This window comes from Juglans microcarpa x Juglans regia, chromosome 2S (assembly GCF_004785595.1).
Source record: "Juglans microcarpa x Juglans regia isolate MS1-56 chromosome 2S, Jm3101_v1.0, whole genome shotgun sequence".
NCBI classification, from domain to species: domain Eukaryota; kingdom Viridiplantae; phylum Streptophyta; class Magnoliopsida; order Fagales; family Juglandaceae; genus Juglans; species Juglans microcarpa x Juglans regia.
Window position 1 is genome coordinate 31,710,545 of NC_054597.1, and position 27,169 is coordinate 31,737,713.

The 27,169-nt window shown below is 35.4% G+C and overlaps 2 protein-coding genes and 1 pseudogene across 2 annotated transcripts; 1 reads left to right on the forward strand and 2 right to left on the reverse strand.

The window, feature by feature from the left end:
* Positions 1–566: 566 nt before the first annotated feature.
* On the reverse strand, positions 567–2,066 carry LOC121253572 (annotated as a pseudogene).
* Positions 2,067–5,242: 3,176 nt separating this feature from the next.
* LOC121252029 (probable anion transporter 6, chloroplastic) lies at positions 5,243–15,605 on the forward strand. Its single transcript, XM_041151482.1, has 15 exons — positions 5,243–5,820; positions 6,240–6,385; positions 7,527–7,626; positions 7,929–7,981; positions 8,429–8,503; positions 9,310–9,390; positions 9,811–9,872; positions 9,975–10,042; positions 10,695–10,810; positions 12,134–12,170; positions 13,470–13,565; positions 13,968–14,109; positions 14,212–14,264; positions 15,037–15,123; positions 15,219–15,605. The coding sequence occupies exons 1-15, from the start codon at positions 5,437–5,439 to the stop codon at positions 15,318–15,320; spliced, it is 1,602 nt and encodes a 533-aa protein (XP_041007416.1). The 5' UTR covers positions 5,243–5,436; the 3' UTR covers positions 15,321–15,605.
* Positions 15,606–16,089: 484 nt separating this feature from the next.
* Positions 16,090–19,941, reverse strand: LOC121253664 (heparanase-like protein 3). The gene is given in 10 exon segments (XM_041153667.1): positions 16,090–16,701; positions 16,787–16,886; positions 17,249–17,374; positions 17,461–17,650; positions 17,729–17,959; positions 18,248–18,396; positions 18,489–18,672; positions 18,795–18,831; positions 19,457–19,590; positions 19,593–19,941. Coding segments are annotated over 10 exon segments (1,611 nt in total). The 5' UTR covers positions 19,693–19,941; the 3' UTR covers positions 16,090–16,341.
* Positions 19,942–27,169: the final 7,228 nt, after the last annotated feature.

The window sequence follows — 27,169 nt, forward strand, 5'->3', positions numbered from 1 at the left end:
AAATCTTAAAATAAAAATTATATTTTAATAATATTTTAATTTTATAACATTTTTATTCTTTCTTTTTTCAAAATCTCATAAAACATCTTAACTCAAATTATTTTACTATTATTAACAAATTTATCATCTCATCTCATCTCATCTCAATCTCATCTCAACTCTCAAACGAGTTAAAAGAATAGTAATTCGAATACTTGTCTTATAACATGTGCTGTGTTCTTTTTCTATTTATCTGATCTCTCTCTCTCTCTCTATAAATATATATATATATATATATATATATATATATATAGTAGGATGACGAAATATCATTGTAGTGTCTACAGAGTTCTAATGTATGTGATTATGACAGTAAAAAATTGGCAGGTTGAGAGGTGGGTTTTAGCCGTTGTACAACCATTCACATTAATCATCTGCACGCATCAATATATTTCTTTTACTTACTTTTTGTACTTTAATGTTTTTTTTTTTAAAAATAAAATGACATGGATCAATTTGACTTTATGGTAAACCACATGGATCAGTTTTTTTTATATATATATATATATATATATATATATATATAACCTTGAGAAGTATCAAAATCATCATCAAATATTACTCTTCATCCATTGTTTCTATCATTTATTTGCCCAAAAGGGTTCATAAATAAAATGGCAAAACACAATGTCGTCTTTGCATCCAAACCACAAGAGATTATGATAAGAAAAATTAAATTTTTGCAGCATCAATTGGTCTCTTCCCACGCTGGTAGTTCTGGAAGTAGATATCAACATAATTCTTCATCTTCTTGTATAATCTTGGCTGTGACTCGTTGACCAGCCTATCATCCGGTTCAATCTCTTTTTCTGGTTCTGGAATATAGAACACTGCCAAAGACATCCTCTCTCTTACTGAGTTTGTCGCCACTCTGTGTACTGGGCTCTTGAATATTCCGTTACTCATTATCTGCATACAATTCAGAATCAGTTAATGTAATTGAACCGTTTATTCTTAAACCTCTATTATAGGTTTATGGTCTGTAAAAGATAGGGTGTAGTGTATATCATCTTTCTTTTAGGAATACCAATGGGCACTTCAAACCTGAAAGCTACCCTAATTTAATTTAATAAATGAATGAATCCCAGTAATGGTTACCTCCACTTGATCACCAACATTAATGAAAAGAGCCTCTGGAATGATTGGAACTCTACACCATTGATTGTCTTTCTGGAATTGAAGACCTTCCACTTCTTTGTCTTGCAAGAGAATGGTGATTGCTGATGCATCTGAATGTGTTTTGACCCCAAGAACAAGTTCTGGCCTTGGACATTTTGGATAGAAGTTGAATCATGCTGTCATTGTCGCTCGTTTTCCACACTGCTCTAAAAAGCAGTTGTCCTTTAAGTTCAGCGACCGTGCCATGGCCTTTAGGACTACTTCAGTCATCATTTCCAACTTGACAGTATAATCGTGTAGAATATCTGTGTATTGTTTGTGAGCTATTAAGTTAGGTTATTCTACATGCATCAAGCTTTGAGCAAGCCTTTTTAATCTTTTGTGCAAGAATATAATTTGAATAATTAAATGGATTTCTTCGGATCATCTTAAACTTTTGAGATAATTGTTGATTTAATATGGTATCAGAGCAGATATCTCCTAAATTCTAACCCTGATTTTTCACACAGAGAAATGATAGTTGCAGTTGTGAGTGCGCAAGCGCCGTACAATCACTTTGAAAAAAAGTAAATAAATACGAGACTCACATGAAAAAAAAAATTTTAATAGTAAATCTCACTTTTTTTTAAAGCGACTACACGGAGCTTGAGCACTCCATAACTGTATGTAACATTACTCATTATTATGAACATCAATCAGTAGTTCAAATAATTGATAGTTTTCTTAAAATTGTTTTTTCTTTTGCAGATAATTATATGTATGGTTGGTTAATACCTGAAAGCTTGGGGAGTTTCAACTTTCAGGCCAATACTTAAGCCTTCGCTGGTCTTCTTGAAGACACAAGCGATCACTCCAATCAAGTGTATCACTCCAATCAAGTCTTTGTTGCTCTGAAAGGAATCTGTCATTTCCATATCCATCAAAGCCACCAACTTCCCTCGAGTATTTTCGCTTCTCTTCTATTGGAAGTGCAAAAAATTCCTTACAACTTCACGAACTTCCTCAAGGAACGAATGTGTTATCCCATGGTTTATTGCCTGAAACAACCTTAAAGAACTGTTGAGCAGTTTGATCATGAAAAGGTTTATAATTAAGTAAAATAGTTTAAGACCTGAAAGCAGCCCCATGAGCTTAAAGCGGAACAAAGTTTCTGCAGCTCTTCTTGGCTGGTGAAAGAAGATGTGAGATCGACAACCGGAACCTCCAGCAATGGAACATCCAAGACTCCACCCTCACCATTATTTTGAATGTACTGTTCTGGAAGTTCTTCTCCATTGATGACAAGTTATTGGACAGTTTTCCGTGGCAACTTGGCGTTGGTAGGAGGGGCAGATTCAGCCATTTCACTATCTGAAGCAGGCTGAATCAATGTTAAGGTACTGTTCTGGGTGGACAAGGACAACAGTCTAGACTACTATGGTGTTCTACCAAAGGGCAAAAGGGTTGTTGTTTTTAGCTAAATTTGGATGGAGTCAAGATGGCGGAAATTGCATGCATTTATAGAAAGGTGGGTTAACTCTTGCAGTTTCGAGGACTCCAAATTGTATAGTTCTTCGTTGGTCTTGTAAACTACGCATGCACGGCAAGGCACCGCTACACGGGCCTTTGAAAGTGCTGTGCATAGTCTACAGCACTATAAGAGGACAAACACAGCCAACCAGAGTTGGCTTCGTAGGTAACCCTTACGCAAGAAATACACACTTCAATTAATATAAACAAATATTTATATTTTGATTTTTCTTTTCAAATAACTGTAATGGGTCCATTATAATTCTTGTGAGCAGCATAACTAATTCTCGAATGGGGTTTTTAATTTTATTCAAAATTTAGACAACGACCATGCTACTCAGACCGAGAACGCTCATTTGGATATTGAGATGAGATAAGATAATTTTAGATGAATTGAATAAAATATTGTTAGAATATTATTTTTTAATATTATTATTATTTTGAGATTTAAAAAAGTTAAATTGTTTATTATATTTTATGTGAAAATTTGAAAAAATTATAATGATGAAATGAGATAAAATCCAAACAGGGCCCAATCGAGAAAAATGATCGACAAGTGCAAATGTACTTTTTTTTTTTAATTTTTTAATATTATTTTTGTTTTGAGATTTGAAAATTTTGAATTATTCATTATATTTTATATAGAGTTTGAAAACATTGTAATGATTATATGAGAATTCTCATCTCATCTCCCAAATAAAAAAAGGTGATTTTGCTTGTATTCAAATAAAATAGATACAAGGATCCTTTCGATTGTAAGTGAAATGAACACTATCCATTTAGCATAAAATATGGGACATTTTAATTTTTTTATATATTAATGTTTTCCAAATATATTCTCCACCTTAGAAATCAAGATTTAGCATGATCATTTATTTTATTATTTTTTTAAGAAGATGATGGCACTTTAATTTTATTGATATATCCCTACTTGTGGTAGATGAATACTTTATCCAAAAAGAGCAAAGAGGCAATAATAGAAATCCCAAAACCAGGATCTTAGGAAAAATATTATTCGAAAAAAAAAAAAAACAACCGAATGGATATAATAGAATACTACTAATAATTAAAAAGATAACATTACAAGCTAATGTCAGAAACTTGGAATGCCTGCACGATCCAAAGCAAAAGGCCAAATCATATGTTTAGAGAGCTCCAAAATGTGGCCCTATCTCCAAATTAGGTAGCAAGACCGTCTACTTAAACATTTCCTTCCTTGTTATAGACATAATTGATACTAAAATGGAAAACATATTTGAAATGTAAGATATGATCCAAAATATCAACATAACTCTAAGGGGATTGTGAATTATTATTAAATCAAAACCAATTCACAACAAGAAGAGAATCCGATTCCGCAATGAGGTCTCGAATAAAGCTGTCAATTCTGCAAAAATATTAGTACTCATACCAAAATAACAGGAAAAACCAACAATAATGGAGCAATTATAAGACCGAATGATGCCTTCACAACCTGCAGGCACAATTGATAAGGAAAGTCTCTTAGTCCGAATGTTGGAAGGGGGGAATGTGGAGATTAGCAATGACAGAAGCATTAGAAAAGGATGTAAGAGTACGAGGCTTGATGAGGGAATTAAAATCTCTATGTCATCTATTGATCTTATGGATAATAGTGGTGAATGGGTATGTAAGTCCTCAAGACAAGTTTTGTTTCTGGCTAACCAAATCTCCCAAAAGAAGAGAGATGGTAGCAGCTGATTAAGTAAATGGAATTGGTCTGTGCCTTTAAAAAAAAAATTCACCACTGAGAGGCATTTTGTTTCCAATTGTACGTGTGAGAGGCGATACTAGTGAAGCCATAAACATTGAAAAAATGATGCCAAACCTCTTTAATAACTCACCTGTGATTGTGAGGTGCCAGAAGACAGAAAACCAAAAGGTGGTCTTGGTGCAATGGTGCTAGTGTGATGAACAACATGTAGTTGGACGTATCTTACATGGATCTTCCTGCTGAATGAACCCTATGTGGCTCATTTCATTGTCCCATAACCTCTATGGATTCAGGTAGTTGGATGCATATGAAATGATATATGGTTCACATCCCATTCCATTTAGTCTTGTTTACTTGGTCTTGGTTGGTTAGTCATCAAGGTATATCTAATCATTGGTGAGATCTCATTTTGCTCGGCACGTGTTAGATATGTAATATTCACACACACAGATCTTCTTTGCAATTTAATCGAAATTTTAAAGAACATACTTTAAAAATGAATAATGCTACATACAATCGTAGAGTGCGAAAATGCTGTGCAGTCGCTTTGAAAAAGAGTGAGTCAATTATTGAAAAATTAAATTTTTTCATGTGAATATCGTATTTATTCATTTTTTTAAAATAATTGTGCGATACTTATACACTCACAATTACAACTATCAAATTTTTATTTTTATTTTTATTTTTATTTTTGGCAGCTATTTCCCATTTCGTGTCAATAAAATTGTTGAGAATGACATTTTGTAAGAAAAAAGAAAAAGAAAAAACAAGACAAGGAAAAGAAAAAGAGAAACTGCAGTTGTGTCGTGGGCCGAGCTATCGTAACCCATGAAGCAAAATGTTGAAAGAAACCATTTTTCAATCAAATCCAAGCCACAAACGACCTCTTGCGTGGCCTAAGCCAGTCCTCGCGAACGAAATAGTAGCTCTTTCTTCTTCCTCTTCCTCTTCGTCTACGTCTCTCCCCGCCCAATAGTAGTTGACCAAAATTGCGCAGCACCCTCATACCTTCTCCATTTCTGTCCTTCGTAACGAAAATGGCGAAGTTTACACCTTTGGCCGAGAACTTTTGCTCTCTTCCTCACAACAACACTATCTCACGAGGACCAGTCTTCAACGCCTCCGTACTCAAACTCCACCTCTTGCATTCTCCTCCTTCTAGGCGCCGCTTGAACTTCCGGGTCTTTTGTAGCATCCAAGAGAAAGAAACTGCCCCCAAAAGCGAAAGAGTTGCAGGGGTGCTGACCGGACTCCGCGTTAATGAATTGGAGCAATTGAGTTCTGAGGGAGAAACGGGCCCCCAGAGCGGGTCCGGGGAAGTGGCCTTTGATTGGAAATCGCTGCCATGGAAGAATATTCCTGATAGGTATAAGCTCATCGGGACGACGTCGTTGGCCTTCGTTATTTGCAATATGGATAAGGTAGTTTCATTTTCTTTTATATTTTCTCTTTTTAATCTAAGCAAATAAGGTAGTTGATTTCCTATAGTGTGTTTTCCTTGCTTCTCTGATGCCATTGACCAATGTTAACCATTGACATAAATTATGGGTGACGCCTAAGGAAGTTGTATACAGTCAGTTTTCGCTTCTCTTTTTGTTATTGTTGCTATCCATTCCTTCAAATTTGTTTGGTGTAAACATGGTTGGCCTGACAATATGAATAGGTGCTTGAGTTTCAGTGTGTCCTGTTAACACGATAAATACCCAAAGCATTTTTGTTTTGATGGGCAACAATTTTTATCTTAGAAAGAGATGTTGAAAACCATGTTGCTCAAATAGTTATTGGGTCCTATGTTTGTGAAATTTCAGCGAATTCTTTTTGTTTGATATTTGCTGCGCAGGTGAACTTGAGTATTGCTATAATTCCAATGTCACACCAGTTTGGATGGAATTCATCAGTGGCAGGATTGGTACAGTCATCATTCTTTTGGGGCTATGCATTGAGCCAGTTGCCTGGGGGGTGGCTTGCAAAGATATTTGGTGGGAGGTTAGATTCTTATCTTGGTCTATAATTTGGGATGATTAATTTGGAGCACGCTGTTGATTAACTAGGATCACTTGAGTTAGTAGTAAACTACCTCCCACATTGCAATGATGCACAGCCTACCAAAGGATATCGTACATGTCAGCAAGGAAAAATACTATCTCTTTTTAAACATCTATTTAAGCATCAAATAAGCCTTGGTCCTTGAAGGTGTTCTAGGTTAGAAAGGAAATTAAGAGGCAAAGTTGAGATTTTGGACAAACCTCGTCAATTTGATCTGGTTGAGTGGGAATTGATGAAGCCGATTGGTTCAAGTCTATTATTTGGTTGCATCTGAATAAACTTATGCAGTGAAATAATAATAAAAAAATTTCTTTACTTGGTAAAATTAAGGTCTATTTTTCTGTTATTTCTTATAAAAGAATCATTGACTAGCTACAATTTTGACTACTGTTTACAACTGCACTTAAATCATGTAGTGCTAGATCTCTTCCACAATTCTCCACCAATACCTGTAGGAGTTTTCTTTTCACTTAACCATCAACCCTAATTTACTCATATAGGCATAGCTTGGACAATTATCGTTATATATATATAAAAAAGGCTTGGAAAACTATCCTCAGCTGTGACAACATACTTTATTTCAGTTACAATTTTCCTGTAAACCAGTGTAATTTCATTTCAACATTCCAGAGCTTAAATGCCGTGCTTGAGCATAATGCACTGCACCTCTAATGATGAGGACCATCTAGAGCAGAAACTCAAGCGGGATTAAACGTTTAATGTGCATAAAAGAAAGACAATAAAAATCCTCTATTGTCTTTCTATGATCCCTTTCCATAATGGAGTCTGATCCCAGCTCCAAATTAAAACAATTAAATCTATTATATTGTAGTTTTTATATCTATTAAATTATAAACAATACATTCTAAAGAATTCTTCTTTTAATATGAGATATAACTGAAACCACACTAAAAGTAACTAACGAACTGAATGGTACCTAACAATCAATCTTGTTGTTTAATACTAGATATGATTTCTAGATGTCACACCCACCAGATAATATGTCATGTTTGTTTTGAGGCATATAAGATTGTGTTATATTTTGGTCATGCTCACCTGATTTTTCCTTTTCCTGGTTCAGAAAAGTTCTTAAGTTTGGGGTATTGACATGGTCAGTGGCTACAGCGCTTGTTCCTATGCTTGCTGGTTTATTACCCGGATTAATCTTGTCAAGAATATTGGTATATAAGTCCCTTCTAAATCTTTTATTCTACAGTTTTAGTTTTTCAATCTGACCTGGCTAAGTTTTTTCTTTACTTTGCATGTTTTTGTAGTGTGTTTTTCTTATATGCATGAACAATTTAGTATTACTTAAAGGTCCAAGTTCACCATCCATATTGTCTTTGCCGATGTATTATAGACATGATAGTCTAGTCATCACATCCCCTCCACCCCCGGGGCACAGCTCTCTCTCATGCCCATAATGTTGATTTTTTATTATATGACTAACTGACTAAGAATTTCTCTTCCTCTTTATATCTAGGTTGGAATAGGTGAAGGCGTTTCCCCTTCAGCTGCAACGGATCTTATCGCCAGGCATTTATGACATCCAAATTAGTCCAGAAGCATGTTTATCTGATAAATGATTTTACAATTATCTCTTGTTCTTGCTAAAATTTGATTTATTTGTTTATTTTCTTATTAGTTTTTGGAAATTCCTTTTCTCTATCACAGGCTATCACTGCTAATTATTTGATTAAGGTCATCACTAATAAGCACATTTGAGTCTACTTATTATAAAAGAGGTCTTATAAATTTTGGGGTGAACTTTGTTGGAAACTAGACAAGAATTTGGATAGTTAGTAACATCTGGTTTCTTGGCTTAATATCTGGTTTTAACTTTTTGCAATTATCTGTGATGTTAAACTGGTGGTTTGTTTGGCTTTTTTGTTGCTGGTGATTTAGTATTGATGATGTCTTATACTATCAAAATTATTCTTTTCTATAATGTAACTTGATTGGCATCGTCCAAATCATTTGCAGGTCAATACCATTGTCAGAGCGGTCACGGGCTGTAGCATTTGTTTTTGGTGGTCTGAGTGTTGGAAGTGTTACAGGGTATGTTTCAATAAAACACTTCTAAAATATGTAAGAAATCATCTCTATATTTAAGTAAATATTTGCTAATTGGCATAAAACACAAAACTTGACAGCATCAGCATTCTTATCACTGACAACTGAGATTGTAGCCACTAAAATGTATGATTTCATTTGAAATGACATTGTAAGGCTGTTTGGTAGTAGATTGTTCTATAGATTGTAAACCATTAATTTTCCTTGTTTCTTTTCACATACATAGTAGTTTATATATAGAATCATCTTAGATGGAGAAGCCCAGTAGTGGAAACTTCTAGTACCTGCCCTACTTCCACATGATATAAATGTAGTATACACGTAATAATCTTACATCAGCTGTTGATGGCTCCTGTCTGTCTACTGTGGTGCATCTGGAGGGAATATTTTGAAGATTGTGAGTAAATTGGATGAACTCGAAACCTTTTTCGATGAAGCTTTGATTCTTTGGGCTATATTGCTATAGATTTTAATGGACTAAGTCTCCATGACAACCTTGTATCAGTTTCAAACTCAAACTAAGTGTTTTTCTTGTATATGACCCATGTACCCAGGCTATGCCTGTTTTTTTTATTATTAATAAAACAATAAGTTGTAAAAAAAAATCTTACATCAACTGTCAGTTAAGACTTCTCCTGTGCCAGCAAAACAGAGGCATGCTGTTATTCCCTTAGATTCTTTTAGGCTTGCCAAGTGTGGCAAACTTACATATTCCTTTGTCACTCCTATTTTAAGTTAATTGAGTGTATAGTGTTGTTTATTGGTTATTCTAACAAAGGAAAAACATGCAGGCTTCTTTTTGCTCCTCCCCTTATCCAGAATTTTGGTTGGGAATCTGTTTTTTACATGTTTGGCATTCTTGGGCTTGCCTGGTAAGTACCTGATTCTGATTTATCGTAAAGAACTTATCAGTTGTGCTTTCAACCAAGTAATCTTTGTTTATTTAAAAGACAAGAACTTTCTCTTTGAAGATAGAGAACGTCCGCTGGGAGGAATTAGAGAGTTTTTCTTTCAAACTTTATGTCTTTCGGCGAATGTTCTTGTTTTGAATGGGGACAATTTTCATGATTTTCTTTTAGCTTCTACTAGTTCTTAGCTTGTATTTAGATGTTTTCTCTTGTATACTTCCTGTGTATTTGGGCTATGCTTATTTATTGTCTGCAATAAAACTTTTTATTACTTATAAAAAAAAAAAGAAATTTCTCTTGGTTAAACTATTTTCTTAGGTTTTCTTTAATATGTTGATTTGACTAAAGTGTGATTTTTTTTCTACTTGCCAAAAAACTATGAAGGTTTTTGGGGTTTCAATATTTCGAAGACCAAAAAGCTTCATTCACTGCTGAATCCGTTTCATGTGAGCACCTAGTCCTTTTTTGGATTTATTTACTCCTTATTTGAGCAATTCTGAGTCTCTCTCTCTCTCTCTCTCTCTCTCCATTTTTTAAATATCTGATAGTGTCTCCGCCTGGCTCTACGACACAAACTTGGAATACGACTCTTAATGAGTTGGGTGGCTCATTGAAGGTACATTTTTGTTGTTATTCTTGGGTTTTTTGGTGGTTCGATTCTTTTTGGGGGAGTGAGGGAAACGGGATATGGGGTACTCAAGAGGTTAGGGATGTGTTCTCTGTGAACATATTATGCTTGCCCTGGGTTGGTGGCTTAAATAACTTGGCTAAGGACGACTGTCTCAATTAGCATTTTCAGCACATTCCTCAAATAGTGAGAGTTGTTGGCTGATCTGCTATTGGAGATGATTGACCATTACATTTCACTCGGTGTATTTTAGGGTTAGAATTCTGCAATTTAAAATGTTATAGAGTAAACATGATGAACTATATGTATTCTTGGCTGCTGTCTAAAATTTTGTTATCCAGCCCTTTGAATAGACTGGCATTGACGTCGTCCGAAACCTAACTTATGCAAACAGTATTTTAGATTGTTCAGTCAAATTAGTGCCTTGGGTCATGCTTTCCCATTAACGAGGCCTATATTTGCTTTTACAAAGAATATTTCTTTATGAATTCTCATGTTTTTGCTTGTATGAAGAAAAATAATCAAAGTCTTAGTTCGTACATCGTGTTAGCTTTTATTTTATTGTTTTAGCACCTATTATATCTTTTTGCGAGCTCTTATGGTGTTGCCCTTGGTTTTCTGACTGGATCTTCTATAATAGGAAGTACCATGGAAGGCATTTTTTCAAAGTCGAGCTGTATGGGCGATGATATATACTCATTTTTGTGGAAGTTGGGGTCACTATACTTGTCTGTCGTGGCTTCCTACATACTTCAGGTGTTTTTGTGGGTCTTTGCTGGATTATTCAGTATTACATTTGGCTATTTCCAGGATGAGTGCTCTGAGACTTTTGCATCAGCTTATCTGTCACTTTCATTACTTCCATCAAACATTGGTTATCCTTGATATAATTGTCAAATAATTGTTTTAAATAAATTCTAAAAGATTTCATATTGCACTTATAACATATAAAAGCAAAAATGCTAGATCATTTTTTGCTTGTCTAAGCTGTTGAGTTCCCTCCTATGTTACACAGACTAGGGTCTGGGTATGCATCCAACTGTTGGTTTCCCAAGTACTTTCTACCAATCTGGAGTGTCCGAAGTACCATTGCCAAACCTTACTCATGTCAGGTTGTGTTGACATGTGAACTGCAGGATGGTGCGAAGGGTCTCACAACTAAGCTTCAGTTTAAGGACATGATTCATCCTTAATTAAGATTAGTTGGAAATTCGCATGCCAAAGTTGCTGGCTGTCAGCATCAATAATCTACTTTTCTACACCCTTCTGCCTAAATTATTATTTGTTCTCTTCTCTCTCTCTTCCCCTTTTGGTGGGTGGTGGGGGTTTTTTATGCCTCTGTCTTTCTTAGTCACCCAATTGCTTAAATCCTGGAAGATACTATCCAAGTTATCTGAAATCATATAGAGAAAGTCCGGCTAACTTAGATTGGCTTGAAAAGAATAATTTTTAATGAGTAAAGGAAATTTGATAAGTGGTTTGAAAAGAATAATGAGTTCTTTAACTTTGTAATTTACATTTTAACAGGAACTTTTTTTGGGATTTCTGCCAAATTATAATCAGACCTGCTGGAATGATGAAAATAGCGTACAAGACATCCTTCATAAATGCTGAAGGGTTTTTTTAAAGTACACAAACATTCTGAGCAAGCAGGGTAGTCCAAAATGCGTTTTGGTCATCCGTCTTTCGTTACTCCTTTTCTCTTAGCTGGGAAATATTTATGAGTCCCATGCAAACACACCTCAAACTTTGCCCAGGTTTTCATTGGCTGGAAAATAAATTGATCCTAAGACTTATCCCAATCTTGCCCAACCCTAACTGCCTGAGCCAAAGCCAAAGGGCTGCCTTTGGTCTTCTATTATTCTGTAATTTTTAAACTCTTATTTCTGTTTTTAGATTCTTAAGTTGGTATTTGATAATTTCTTATACCTTTATCACCCTGATGAAGTATCGATGAATAAATCTTCTGATAGGATTAGGTTCTGATATATTTTGCCACATTTTTTTTTCTTTTCTTCGTCTTAAATTTTTTATGTATATAATCTAAAAGAATCTAAGTTACAGTTTCATTCTATGCAGTGAGGAGCTGAACCTAAATTTGGCAGAAGCTGCATGGGTAAGCCTAAAATATATATGCTTTCTCATTCTTCTTGCACATTCGTCTGAACATTTATTGAAAAAAGGGTTCTTATTTCAAGTGAGATTGGTAAATAATATACCAGATACCATGTAATGAATATGAATTTTACTAGAAGCTAAAACATCACCCTTTTTAGCATGTGGATCCCCATAATGATAAAATATTCTTCAGGAAAATTCTTGGATTTGCTTCTGCTGCTCTGAAGTTGGGATTACTGGCTAGTATGGTAACTGAAACCATTGATCTCTTCTTTGAGCAGGGTGCAAAATGATTGACAAAAATTGTTTTGCTTGCAATAATCCTGGTGCAAAATAAACCTTCTATAACCTTCCAATGAAATGCAACTCACAGACTTTGATAATCTAAAAAATACTTGTATTTCACGAGATCAAATGCGTTGGAAAAATGATCCAATTTCTATTGTGTTTGAACATTTTTTCTGTGAACTTATGGTGCCACATGCTGTTACACATGGAGCACCGTTTTCAGAAAATAATAAGCAAACATGCAGAGGGTATGCTCCTCAGGTCAGAGGGAGAGAAAAACTAGTCAAACCAGGAGGATAAGGATTTACGTGATTTTGAAATTTATATTCATATTTGGTTATAGGTCAATTTTTTCTGAGAGAGAGAATTAGTTTAGTGCACTCACTCATCCTCTGAACTCTCAGTTTAAAACACCAGTCTACACATTTTAAATTTAGTTATTCTCTCAGAATATTTATATATGATCAAATGACAAGTTTATTAAAAGAAAGTCGGTGTCCCTCACATAGGTGAAAGGAGTCCAACACATTCATGTGCTCATCAGGAAATACAAGAAATCTGTCATAACTCATCTTCCAAAATACCACCTCGTGAGATTTAATGGTGGTAGTTGTATGCTTCCCACAGTATCATAAATGTCTACCTTATGGGACAAGGTGGGCATGTCGGACCTTTTACTCAGTACACTTTGTTTTGGATGTGCTCATGAGATTATCACAAATAATTTGGTCGATGGTCCCAATGGTTCACTGATAAATTGTAGATTTGGAATGTTCACAGTTATAGCCATTATAGATAATGTCATGTTTCTATTAACAATGTACCATAAGCATGTTATATATTCACATAATATCCTCCCAGCTTTGAATAAGCATTTCCCTATTATATTATGAAACTTTCAAGATATCATTTATTTGATTTTTGATTGAAAGTATAAGCTGTTTGAGCAACCAAGCATTTCATTTAGAATTTGTTTTTGCACTTGCAAATCCTGCATACTACATTTCAGGTTTCTATCCTTCCTCCACTGGCTTCGATCTTTGTTACAAGCATTGCGGCACAATTTGCTGACCATTTGATTGCGAATGGAGTGGAAGTCACCATGGTAAGCTGTACACTGAACTGTTGCTTCTTTGCCCCTGTAATGATCATGATCAGATTGGAAGAAGTCAAATTACCTTTGCTGGAAAAAAAAAAAAATCTGGTAGATTGATATGTATGCTCTTGTTTAGTTACTAATCTAATTGGTGCTTCAAATGTGAACTTTGTTTTTCAGTTGTTGCATGATAATTTATTGAGCTCCTGATATTAGGGAAATGCTAAATCCTGAGGCAAAAATGGCTGGTAATTAAGCATCATGTGAGATAGGAACCTATAGGGTCTCTAAGCCAGTTGTGGCTGTGGAACACTTCGTTTAACAAAACTTTCATGCTTATATCAAATTTTATTTGTCTTCTGAAAGGACGATTCTTAACACTTCTCATTTAGTTACGTTTCAATAATGTAGGTACGGAAGATTTGCCAATCAATTGCCTTTCTGGCGCCTGCAATTTGCATGACTCTGTCATCCCTGGATCTAGGATTGCCACCTTGGGAAATGGTGGGAATTCTCACTGGTGGCTTAGCCCTATCAAGCTTTGCCCTGTCAGGTATTTGGAAACTAACTTTTAGTACTTTGATTGGATACATCAGTATTTATTGGAGATAAATGACTTATAAACTGCTTATCCAATTACTCAATTAATTTGCAGGACTTTACTGTACCCATCAAGATATGTCACCTGAATATGCGAGTATATTGTTGGTATGCAAAATTATGAAAATTGTAAATTTCAAGTTTCCATAATTTATAGTCATCTTTTGATTAGTGTCCAGATATTAAGAAGCTTGTTGAAAATCTCATGCTCCTCTGCCCAACTCAATCTCCACGCTGAATATGGTTCTTCTACCATCTGTGCTCTTTACCCATGGAATATTACTATAAAAATTTGTTGAATTAATGGTATACATCTTAATAGGTTTCTTTCCCCCTTTTTTGGGTGCAGAATAGGGCATGACTTTGTTTATGATTTAACGAGATGCATTTAGTGTTAGAAGCTATTAATCTCTTTCTTTCAGCTGGTCACATCTTAATGGAATGCTTTTATTACCAAGTTTCAATTTTCTTGTTCACAGAGTCTGCAATAATTACCAGTTTGTAATTGAGCATGATATGGCCATGGCTAAATGGCTATACAAAAAGCATGATGAAATACTTATGGATGATTACCTTTGAAGTTTGTTGAATTTTCATCCTAGTTTGAGCTTTCCTAGCTTGAGCTCTTGTTCAAAAACATATTGTCATTTTCAGGGGGTTCTGGGTAAGCTGGTGGCTAACTCCATGATTACTTTTTAATCTCATGCACAATGGGCCAAAAGCGTACTCCTTGATGCTGTACAATGCCTGTGCTTGCACTTAAAATTGAAGCTTTGCTTAATTTTGCAGCCTACTTGGGATATATATATATATATATATATATGCTTTTATCAATTTTGGAAGATATGAATAGTTAGATTCCTGAAATTTCTCCATGCAGGGTATTACCAACACTGTTGGAGCAGTACCTGGTATTGTAGGGGTAGCCCTTACTGGTTACCTTCTTGATTCAACTCATTCCTGGAGTGTAAGCTTCAACATACTGCCTTTCTAGTTCTCTCTCTCTGTCTCTAAAACTCTTAATCTTAATTTCATTTTATAATTGTGGTTTGTATTGTCCAGATGTCGTTATTTGCACCATCAATCTTCTTCTACTTGACCGGTACAGTTGTATGGTTGATGTTCGCCAGCAGTAAGCCCCAAACCTTTTCCAAGAGAGATTGACCTTGTTTATGTTCTCTGGATATATCATTCTTTATGAAGCCATCCAAATTGAAGTCATTCCGGCTCAATGCAATATTGATTTTTTAAACAGCATTGAGGTGATACAGGTTCAGCCACTGATTGTGTCAACTTAGTTGTACAAGTACATAGGAAACATGTGTATATCCCCACTGTCTTTTGTTCAGTCACATGTAACAGCGTTGTATATTTTGGAATTCTTTGGTTGGCCACCAAAGCGATGTAATGAACATGTATTTTCATCCAGAAGAAATTTTGTTGTAAGAATCTCTGGACGTTTTCCATGCCTATCTTTCTATTGGCTGCTGGTACGTCCTTGAGCAAGTGCTACTCTCTGTCTCTCTGTCTCTGTCTCTGTCTCTGTCTCTCTAGGAAAAATCACATTTACTCCCCAACCATCAAACGATCAAAACTGTCACTTTACCTCAAATATCACCATTCATTTTGAAACTATTTTCCTTTTTTAACATCTAGCCTTCAAAATCTTGTCACATCACCTTTTTTTTTTTTTTGTTAATCGATCTTCATGAAACTTATATTTTAAATTGGGTTTAAAGTGACAACTCGGTGACTTTAGTGATAATGTCTCAAATATCACCATTCATTTTGAAACTATTTTCCTTTTTTAACATCTAGCCTTCAAAATCTTGTCACATCACCTTTTTTTTTTTTTTTGTTAATCGATCTTCATGAAACTTATATTTTAAATTGGGTTTAAAGTGACAACTCGGTGACTTTAGTGATAATGTTGTGATTTCCTCTCTATCTGACTATGATCGAAACTTACACCCTGAACAATAAAAAAATGAAAAATAAAGAAAACACATCGGGATTTTTTAACAAGAAAGAAAAGATTTGATATTGATTGACTGTAGTTTGTAAGAAAGAGCAAATGAAATATGCCTCACTAAAAAAAATAAAAAAAGAATGAAATCATTGCCTTGATATTCTCCCTTTTATTTGGTTACTAGATGGAACCAAGTTTAGTTCCATCTAGCAACTCCTACCTGCAAGCTGGGAGAACAACACTTGGTATGTGAGCAAATACAATAGAGAAAGGAGCTACCTTTATTGGGGTTGATGAGTTTACATATATAGGCTCCAAAGGAGGTATGTCTCCAGATGAATTTACAGTTAAAATGTTTCCATTTAGCAGCATGGTTTGGCTGTGTAAATTCTCATCTTTTGCTGTCAGATGGTATTCCTCTCTCGCAGTTTCGCTTATATCAGGTCGAATCAGCTGAACAAGATTTGTTTTATGAGATCTGTGCTTATGATGCAAACCCCAAGTACTATTGAAGGCTACTTCGGCCTGGATGGTGGTGCTGTTGTCTAGGTTGATTAATAATAATACTATCCCTTTCTGCATGATGAAGAACCTCATTCTGATTAGATCACAAACAGAGCATACACACCTATTTCGGGAATTGAATATGGATGCAACTTACAGAATATTTTGCACAGTGAGCATAGGCACGTATCTTCTTTGTCCCAGAAAAGCTTGTTGACAGAACCTTGTTTCCCATTAACCGGTGCCAAAGAAGAGCACTGGAGTGAAGAAAGCAGAGTATCAGATTCATTATAGCTCAGTAGTTTTTCTTATTTTTTTAAAATCATTTTCTCATTAGTTATTATCACTGAAAATGGGAATAACGATAGTGTAAAGCCAAATAACATAAAACGATGAGACTTGCAACAAAGTTTAATCTTACTTCTGCATCATTATGATTTATGATGATGCTCTAGTATCAAATAGTTTCAAGAATCTATGTTACAGCTTGAGGAACTCCCAAGCAAAAAATAAGTAAATTGAAAAAAAGAAAAGAAAAAAATTGTAGATGATATTAAATTTAAGGTTTCAGATTCTGTGGATTTGGAGTCTGTCATGTTAGGGTTGAAAAAACTCTAACCTGTAGTAGTCGGGGTTTGGTTCGAAGGTGGTGGTGTTGAGTAAACCATAGTTTCCACCAATCAAGGTCTGTCTGCAGTAAGTTTTTGTGTCATGAGCCGATGCCATTCCAAGCTGATCCAAATACCTGATTATTGCATCCAAAATAACATTATTTAAGCTAGAATCGATAAGAGAATCTAATACTTTAATTGTTGAGTGTAGCTAAATTACCAGAAACTAAACACAAATGCATTTGTGACAAGATTATGGCCACTGTTGTAAGCCCCTCCCGACTCACCAACCCATGCAGTTGCTGAAGTTGCAGAACTCTTGAGGATTTTATGGAGACTCCTAAATGTATCAGCCTCTCCATCAAGATAGGTTGGGTTAAGAATCTTTTCAACAAGGTGCGTATCAACTCCTGTAATTTCATGTAATCTATTAGAGGGACTCAGAGCTGAAATAAGTGTCAAAAATCAGTTTGCTCAACCCAAGATACCTGGCCCCAAATTATATATATGGTGGGAGACAACATCCAAAGATTTGGTCGTCTTATCTATGAATTTTTGAAACCAGTTTGCATCAAAGAAGCCTCCAGGTGCTATGATTAGTGGCTTAGGATCGATCTCCTCGTAAATGTTTTGGACTATGCTTTGCAAAGCAATAGTGTCCAAGGCATACTGATCTGCTGCAATTCTTGTGCCGACTCCATTCCCTGACAACTCATTTCCTGAACAGCAAAGAGATTCATTTTTTCTCCATAAATGACTGGCAGAAAAGGTACAAAGGACAATTTCATGATTAGAATTAAACCTGGAAGATTATAAGTGAAGAAATGCAGAATACCAAACAGAATGAAAAATGTGATTTCATAACATCATATTATGTCAACAACGAATGGAGTTTTTTTTTTTTTTGGTTAGTTTTAAGATCTTGCTTGGAGTTTGTAGGATAAGAAAGTGTTTTGAAGATGGATTTAGCATATTAATGTAGCAATAACAAGAAATATTGTTCTTACCCAGCTCCCAACCATGAATAGTGTAGTTCTTTCTGACAGTATAACGGATGAAAGATTCAGCATTTGTATAGTTCCAATCTCCCCCGGCAGACCCATCAGAATTTATAGATCGTCCGTTAAGAGCGTTTAACCCGAAAACAATCTTAGCCCTGAAATAAAACCATGAAATCTTTAGGCAGTTTCACACTAGTAGGCAGAGATTAACTTATCATGGTAAACAAGAAAGAAAAACTCTTGTTACCCGGCTTTCTCGAAAAGGGTGTTTAATTCATCCCATCTATGCATGGGTAAGCAACCTTGAGTGAAACCAAACATCTCTGAAGTATTTTTAACAAAAGGAATACAAGGTTGCTGATTATCTTCAGTACCATATATGACCTTATCTTGCAAACTGCCACCTAGTCTAAGTTTCAAGGGAGAAAAGGCTGCAGCAAGATTGGAAGGTAAGTTTTAGATTCCAATAGAACTATTAGAGAAAACAAACGAGTATGCAATGAAGAAAAATCATGTGATAAATAAAAATCTCCAAATGTTTAGGTATTCTCACCTTTTATGGCATTTAACAGAATATTGTTGCCAAGATCCTGCACACGACAATGATGCAAACACCATCACCAATTTGACAGATTTTCCTTTTTCATATTGAATAGGAACAGGCTTTCAGCTCAAACGAAAACTGTAAATTTCTGCATTACATATTTATAGTGGTCAACTAAAAGTGCATCATTTTTCAAAAATTTCTGGATATAAATTCCTCCAGAAAAGAAATGGTTGTGTTGTATTAGAAAAACTTCCTGAACTACATCGAGCCCACCAACCGAAGATAATTTAAAATACAGAAAAACATGATGAGAATTTAATAGAAACCGATGAAAAAGCAAAAACAATATGACTGCACATTAAAACTGATGCAAGAAGAGAAAGGAAGATAAATAAATCCGAAAAAGTGAAAAACGAATCAACAGCATCAAATGGCCAAGAAATGTGATTGGAACATGCATGCGGGTATGCCTCATATCAGACAATTACACAAAGAAACACTACCAATGCAGCAGCAGCAACAACAACAGCAACAGCAACAACAAATTAGAGAAGAAACAGAGAGATATTACCATGAAAGATTGATATTCATTGCAACTATCAAACATCATACTTTCCTCATAAATACTCGTTATGTTATTATCAAGTGTATACATTGCAGAAACACACCAGATTGAGGAGAGAAACACGACCCCAGCTGCATGTTCCATAGTCGCATTTCTCAGGAGGCCACCAATCCAAGGTTGCACAAACAAAATCATCATCAATCCTCCCAATGGCTGTTTTCCCATCAATGAAAATAGTCCCTCTCCACCCTTAGCACCCTGCGAGTATACGGAAATGAAGCCGTAGCTAAACAGACACATCCAGAGGCACATCCCCATAACCCAAATCTGATAACCCATTTTCCTTTCAGATTATATAAAAAAGTTCCAACCTCTGTGTCGCTGAAAAAGTATAAATGGCCGAGGTTGCCATGAATATATATATGTAGGGTATGAAACCACTCGTGACTCTTGAGCGTGCAAATGGGGGGACCACAAGTGTTATATAAAAGAGAAAGAGAAGATGATTAATACTTGATAATTGCAAGACATAGGCGCATGACCACAAATATAAGACTTGATCGACATTGCAAGACAGCCGAATTACTACTTATTAACTCAACTAAGTCATGCCATTCTTTAACGCGAGGAAATAATAATTGAAGTTTTTCACCCTTTTTTCTTTTCTCTCTCACCTTTTGGATTTTTCCTCGGAAAAACTATTGCCTTATAACTTTGCAGCTCAGGATAACGTGACGATTCTTGCAAGCAACTTGCAAGTGGGCCATGATATTCTTTTGCTTTGTTTGAGGATGACAGTGGGAAGTACTTTATAGTACTGCTCCCGTTTTTGTTCGATATCTATATGTAGATTCTACCTGTGTCTGTGAGAAATAGAGTGCGGTCCAATCAGTGCTCCGGGGAGGCTAACCGGATCCGCAATCCAATTTATGGGGTTGCCATCTACTCTCTTTTAACTTCTTGGATCAGGGTAGGGCTTGGGTCCAGAGCTAAGAATATACTTCAACTAATGCTTATTGTAACTCTTTATTCTCAAAAAGAAGAAAAACTTTGCTCTTGTGCACAAGAAAACTAGAGGGTTATCTTCTTAAAGAGTGAGAAAATCCGTGAAAGTACAGCAATAAGATCCTCCCTAGCCTATGGCATGCAACATATTTATTATAGAGTTATGTTACATATAATTACTTTTGCGTACTCTTTATATACTCACCGATATGATTGACCAAAATAATTATTTTATATTAACAAAAAATAACCCAACCAATCATATTAGTGAAATGCACGTAGAATTTTTGTTTACTATAATTTTCTAATCTAAATCATCTCAAAAAAATATAAATGTGTATAAATAATTCATAGGAAAATGATAAGCTTACATTCTGACTTCACAATTCTCTCAGGTCAATTCTTTTACTGCATAATTTAACCTTGAAGGACCAATGACTCCATTACTTGAAATATTTTATGACATGACCGGTCAAAGACAGACATTAAAATATAGGGACAAAGATTTAGAACTTAGTTTATCATAGGATAAAGATACAGCATAGCTACAACATCGATGTAAAAAAACAAGGTTTTCTCTCTCAAATCAACACACAGAATTTGGTTCTTGGTCTGTTGTTTGATGTTTCCAACTGCTATGAAATTGTAATATTGAGATCCGAAGCAAGCATCCTTGTCTCGATGAGTTTGAGAGGGATATCAAAGCGACTTTCTATCCGAAGACAACTACTATGACCTAATCCATTCAATTCAATGTTAGTTGCGAAATGTCTTCTATTTGGTAAGATTTAGTTGTTCTAACCTAACACTTTTTTTTTTTCCTGGTCTGGATGATTTCGTCGGCTGTCACCCATAATCCCAAGATGTAACAAAATTCCACCTATGAATACGTATGATGTACCCAATATTCTAAAGAAGGGGAAGTCCAAAGGCAAGCAGCAACATGCAGATCACGCCATAGGTATGATGGTGATGATGGGACGTTAAATTATTTGAACTAGGACTGCAATGGCACCAAAACGGTGCCTTTTGCGTGAACGGGGAGCCATTCCTTAATGGAAATGATAATTAATTGAGTAGTGACAACATTGAATGTCATAGTCAATATTATTATTATTATTTTTATAGGAAACCAAAATGCATTAATAACACAAGTATTACAAAGGATTCTTATCAACACAGACAACGTGGGAAACAGGCATTGTTCAAGCATAACGGGCAAGTCTATAGGCTACCTCAATACCTAACCTGGGAACATGTTGAACTTTGCACACACTAAACAACTTGATATCATTAGTCTTTGTGTTTCTTTAAGCAGATTCCCTAGCATTGAAAAAGAACTGGCAGTAGCTGCTTGTAGCTCTTCGATCATCACCAAGCAATCATTTTCAAGAATAATTTGAGAAATACCGGCCACTATGCATGCAAAATTGAAGTCCTATGAACATAGATAAGAGTTCAATTGTTTCAGCATCAGCTAGCAACTTCATTTTCAGCTTTACTAACTGCCATATATATAACAACATCACCTTTCTCATCTCTGAGTATCACCCCCACCCTTGCTTTATGTTGATTAAAGAATATAGTTCCATGGACATTACATTTGAGGAAACAATGAGGAGGCGGCTTCCAATTGCAGTGTGTCTTAGGGTTTGGGTTAGGTATAGTCACCAACTCCTTGTGAAATTTCTGCAAAGACAATGTATGAGCTATCACATATCTGGGTTCATAATATGTTTTTTCATGAATCATTTTGTTTCTTCGAAACCAAAAACCACAGGCAATTAAAAGGAAAATAATCAAGTCATCCATTGTCCCCTTCTCTTTCAACATCAAAACTAAGTTTAGGAGGCTTTGATGTTCTTCACTGTCTTGCAGTATAGGCAAATAACTCTTCCAGATTTCTTTTATTGTAGGACAATAGATAAGAGCATGTGGAAGATCCTCTTGTTCACCTTTGCAAAAACAACATGTGGTATCAACTTCAACATGTTTCTGCCTTAGATTGTATTGAGTGGGTAAACAGTTTTTGCAATCCCTTCACGCAAATATCTTAACCTGATGGGGAACTTTCAGATTTCACAACACTTTCCGCAACGAGTTCTGTTGGTTAAGAGAAGAACTTTAACCTACACTTTCCTCCCATCTTCTTTTAAAGAATCTATATACACTCTTGACACGAAATCTCCCATTATTATCCCGGCTCCATATCCATTTGTCTCCATTACCACCTGGGTAGATTATAATATTTAGAATATCAGTGGCTGTATTTGGATTGAAAAGAGCTCTAACTTTATGCACATTCCACCAATGTGTATTATTATCAATGAGAGAATCCACAGTCTCATTCCACTCCCCCTCCTCTACCAAATTTAGCTCCTACTGTAGAGGTTTATGTCCTGGGATCCAGGGGTCTGTCCAAATTTTGATCAATTTCCGATCTCTTACTCGATATTGACATCCCTAATAGAGATACAACTTAGCTTCCCATATTTTTCTCAAAGCATAAGATGGATTAGAACCCAGCTTTGAACAAAAGGAAATATGATTTTGGGAAGAATTTAGATGATTTGTAAATTCTGTGTAGCAGTGTATCTTCCTCTTGCATTATTCTCCACCCTTGTTTAGCCAAAATAGCCATATTGAAGATCTTTAAATCCTTAAAGCCTAAGCCACCCCTAAACTTGAAATCACACATCTTTGTCCAACTGACCAAGTGAATTTTCCTTTCATTTTCTTTCCTCCCCCACCAAAATTGTGCCATCATACCCTCCAACTTCTTACATAGGTAATCAGGTAACTTAAAGCAACTCATGACATAAGTTGGAATGGACAATGCCACAGTTTCAAGTAAAATCTCTTTACCTTCTTGAGATAGATGCTTCTCTTTCCAAGTTTGTAATTTCAATATTATTCATGCATGAAAAGTCTATCTAAAAAGGCCACCACACCTAAAACCATTAGGGTGAGAAAATATGCATGCGAAAATTTTAACTAGGGATAAATAAATGATTCGTAACTCTTAAATTATAAAAGGATTTTTTTCTTTGCAAATATATATTTTGTCTTCAGTTGCAACAAATATATCTGTCGGTATTATACTAGAAATCGTTGGAAACTAAGTTCACATGCCAGATCTTATGTTAATTGCAACGATAATTTTTTTCAAGGAAAATATATATTTTGTTGCAATGTAACTATTTGCAAATATACAAATTTGACCGTTACAAAAAGACTATTAGGCAAAAAGTCATTTCTATTGTAGTGAAAGAGCAGAGAAAAGATTAAATTAATGAGACTAAAAAAAATTAGGGAACATATTTTAAAGTTACAAAAAAAACTTAAATTAAGCCTTTTGATAAAATGCCATGTCCTCTCCCAAACGGGTGAGCGTATTTCATAACCTTTCCTTCTGAAAGTCCTAGAATGCTATGGTTTCAGTCTGATATGGATTCAATGGATTTTCCACTGCATAGCAACTGTCTACTATTCAATAATGTTAAATGGCACCCCATATAGATTCTTCAAACCTACTCGAGGCTTGTGACAAGAATATCCTCTATTCTCATTCCTCTTCATTTTGGGTGCCGAAGTTCTCTCCAGTTTCCCTACTATTGGTGAAGAGGGATTTAGGGAGTGATCACCATCTTCTTGTTGTTGTTCAAATCCCTTTTAGATTTTAAAATCACATAAAAGTCATCGATATTTGAAATTTACAAAAATGTCATTTAAACAAAAAAAAAAAAAAAAAAGAAGACAAAATTGTCATTAAAATAGTTTGAAATGGAATGAATGTAGTACGGAATTTGGAATGAAACGAAATGAGGATGTATAGTATATTGGGTATTATATGAAACAAAAAAATTCTAACCGTTTGTTCTAGTCAGAATGGGACGGAATTCAAAACTATCATTAAGAGTTCTTAGAGTTTCTATCCGAATCTCAATGTCTAGAATAAAAAAGATATCGATTCATAAGATATATTCTATGACATTTAAAATATTTAAATTTTAATTTCGTTTAAAAAATCCACTCGAGTAATTATAAAACGTTAAGTCTCAATTCATACCGCTATTTCTATTCCATTCTAGGTGGACAAAGACACCAAGAGATACAAAATCTAGATTAAACTGTGTAGTCACCGGCTCAACCTTTTCTATTTTTATTGACCATCTACCTCGCCCAACAATATAACCTGTAATTTAGATACCCTGAAATAATAGTTAGAGAGTAGTACCTTCGGGAAAGAAATCAGTACATTAATACCTTTTTAACTATGTGAATGTCTTGCCAAAGAGCGGTGCTACTCTATCTGTAACGATCCGATCCTATATTTTTTAAGAATAAATTACAGATAATTTTTTTTAAGCTCAATAAATGAGTTAAAGCCCATTAGAGAATTTATCGGATAGATTATTATTATTTTTATTTAGGCTCCATCGTTATTATTATTATTATTATCTCTTCAATCTCATGAGTCCTTTTCATAATAAAATTCCTCCCTATCATATTTTTTCTTATATGAATTTCAAACATTTCGCTCATGCACATTCACGTCTCTTCTATGAATTTCAAACGTTTCACTCACCAAAGACTGCAAGCCGCAAATCTTCCATCGTGAATCTTCCTCTCACATATCAAACCTATGCATGCACGGTTTCATTGCATTCGTTTCCTCCGCATGCACGTCTAGTCATCTCACTCGTTGCACGTCTCTTTCCCTAGGTTTTATTTTGAACATTCTCTATCACCTATATATATATATGTATATATGTATATACTTTTACTCTCCTCATCGCCGCTGCCAGCCCACACCCCGTAAGTCACGAACACCCAATCTCCACCACCTCTCCTTAGTTAGTTCAGCAGACCACCCAAGACCTCCTCCGTGACGCCCACCGAAAGCCACGGCCACAGCCCCATGCTCAGTCCCGCAGTGTTGCTACCCCAGTTCAACACCTGTCCGCACTAGCGTTCACCCTCCAACACCCCTAGCTTACCTCTTCTCCCTCAGCCAACGCGTAACCGAGAACCACCAACTTTGCCACACGCAGCAACCGTAGCTCTTCCTTCCACCACTGTCGCCCAGCCGTTGAGAAACCACACCAACATAATACTCTATTTTACTGCACCGAAATAGAGGATATATCCTCGCCCAAATCGAGAGCCACGTTCCTCCACTGTTGGGCTGCGACGCCACCTTCAGCAGCAACAGACGATGCTGGAGATCTAGCCTCCACCACCCAGTGACGCCCAGCGCCACCGCCCGAAGCCCATGCACGCTGCGTGGTGCGTAAACCTCCTTCCCGTAATCTCTCTCTTTAAGATTCAGTTTCTCTCTCTCTCTCTCTCATAACTCTCTCTCACTCTCAGTTGCATAGCTGCCACTCGTCGGAGTTGACGCCGTGCCCAGCCACTAAACCCACCGTCGGGACTGCTTCTTCCTCTCTCGGCAACTGATTACGTGTCGAAAATAGTGGATTAGCATTGCAAGGTAAGTAGCATGATCATACCCTTACATGTATGTACGGTAAACGACAGGTTTTTTTATAAAAAATATTTTGCATGTATGTCCTTCTTTGGAAGCTCCTCTTTTCGTATTCAATCATGATATATTTATGAAAATTTATGATTTTATATGAAGATTTATGTATTAAATTATTTATGAAAATCTATGATTTTATGTGAAAGTTTATGAATATTGATGATCTTATATGATAATTTATGCATTAAAATGGGAAGTCATAAATTATTTTATGTGAGAGTTATTTCATAAAATTTTCTATGAAAAGTCATGAATTTATGTGAGAAAACATGTATCATGATATTTGTGGAAGAATGTGATTTCATTTGAAATCTTTGATACAATATAAAAAGTATGTATGTGATTTCTTTTGAAATCTATGAAATGACAAGTATTCAAGTATGATTTTGATGAAATATGAAACGCCCTATGTTATGATATGAAGACGGTACCTATATTATGGGCATATTGCATTACCAGGTCGTGCATGCTGGTAGTGCACCCAGTATGTTTTCCTTATGTATGGATTCCACAACCCGCGGCCACAGGCGGAATCAGAGTCTACTTAGATTCGCTAACCCTAACTCACGGGGGTCAACAGCGGGTAACGACTTATGATAAATGAAAATATAAGTCCATGTTCATATTCATGTTAATTACATATGTATTTGTGAGTATGCACGTTTTTCAAGAAACCTTATGTTTATTATGTTTACTGTATGATGTGTTACTTATTGAGTATTCGACTCATTTTAGTTTGTTTTTTATGTTTTTTTTAAACCATCCCAGGTGATGACATTTATGAGGATGAGACTGCAAGACAGGACTTGATTCCGGGAGGTGAGGCAGAGGCTTAGACAAATTATGCTATGATTATTTCTATGGTTTATAGTTTAAATAAATCATTTTGATAAGCACATGAGACTTTCGTATTTTTTTAAATAAGTGCTTCCGCAGATTTTATTTTGATTTTCAGTATTTATTGAAGTTTGTTATTTATGGAAATCTTTTGCATCTGACACTTTGTTAAAAAGAAAAGCTTTTAAGTTTAAGTTTAGTAGTAGCACACTGTCTTCTCGAAAATTCTAAAATATCTTTTTGGGAAGTGGGGTGTTACACTATCGATCAGAGTAGCCCGCTGCAAGTTACCATTAGGCCAAATTCATCTTTCTATTTTTTTTTTCAATTTTTGTTTTCATATTTTTTTATCGTTTTAAAACATTTTAAAAAATAAAAAAAATATCAATACACTAATAGTCACTTCCTTAACTATTAAGTAAAGAAAAA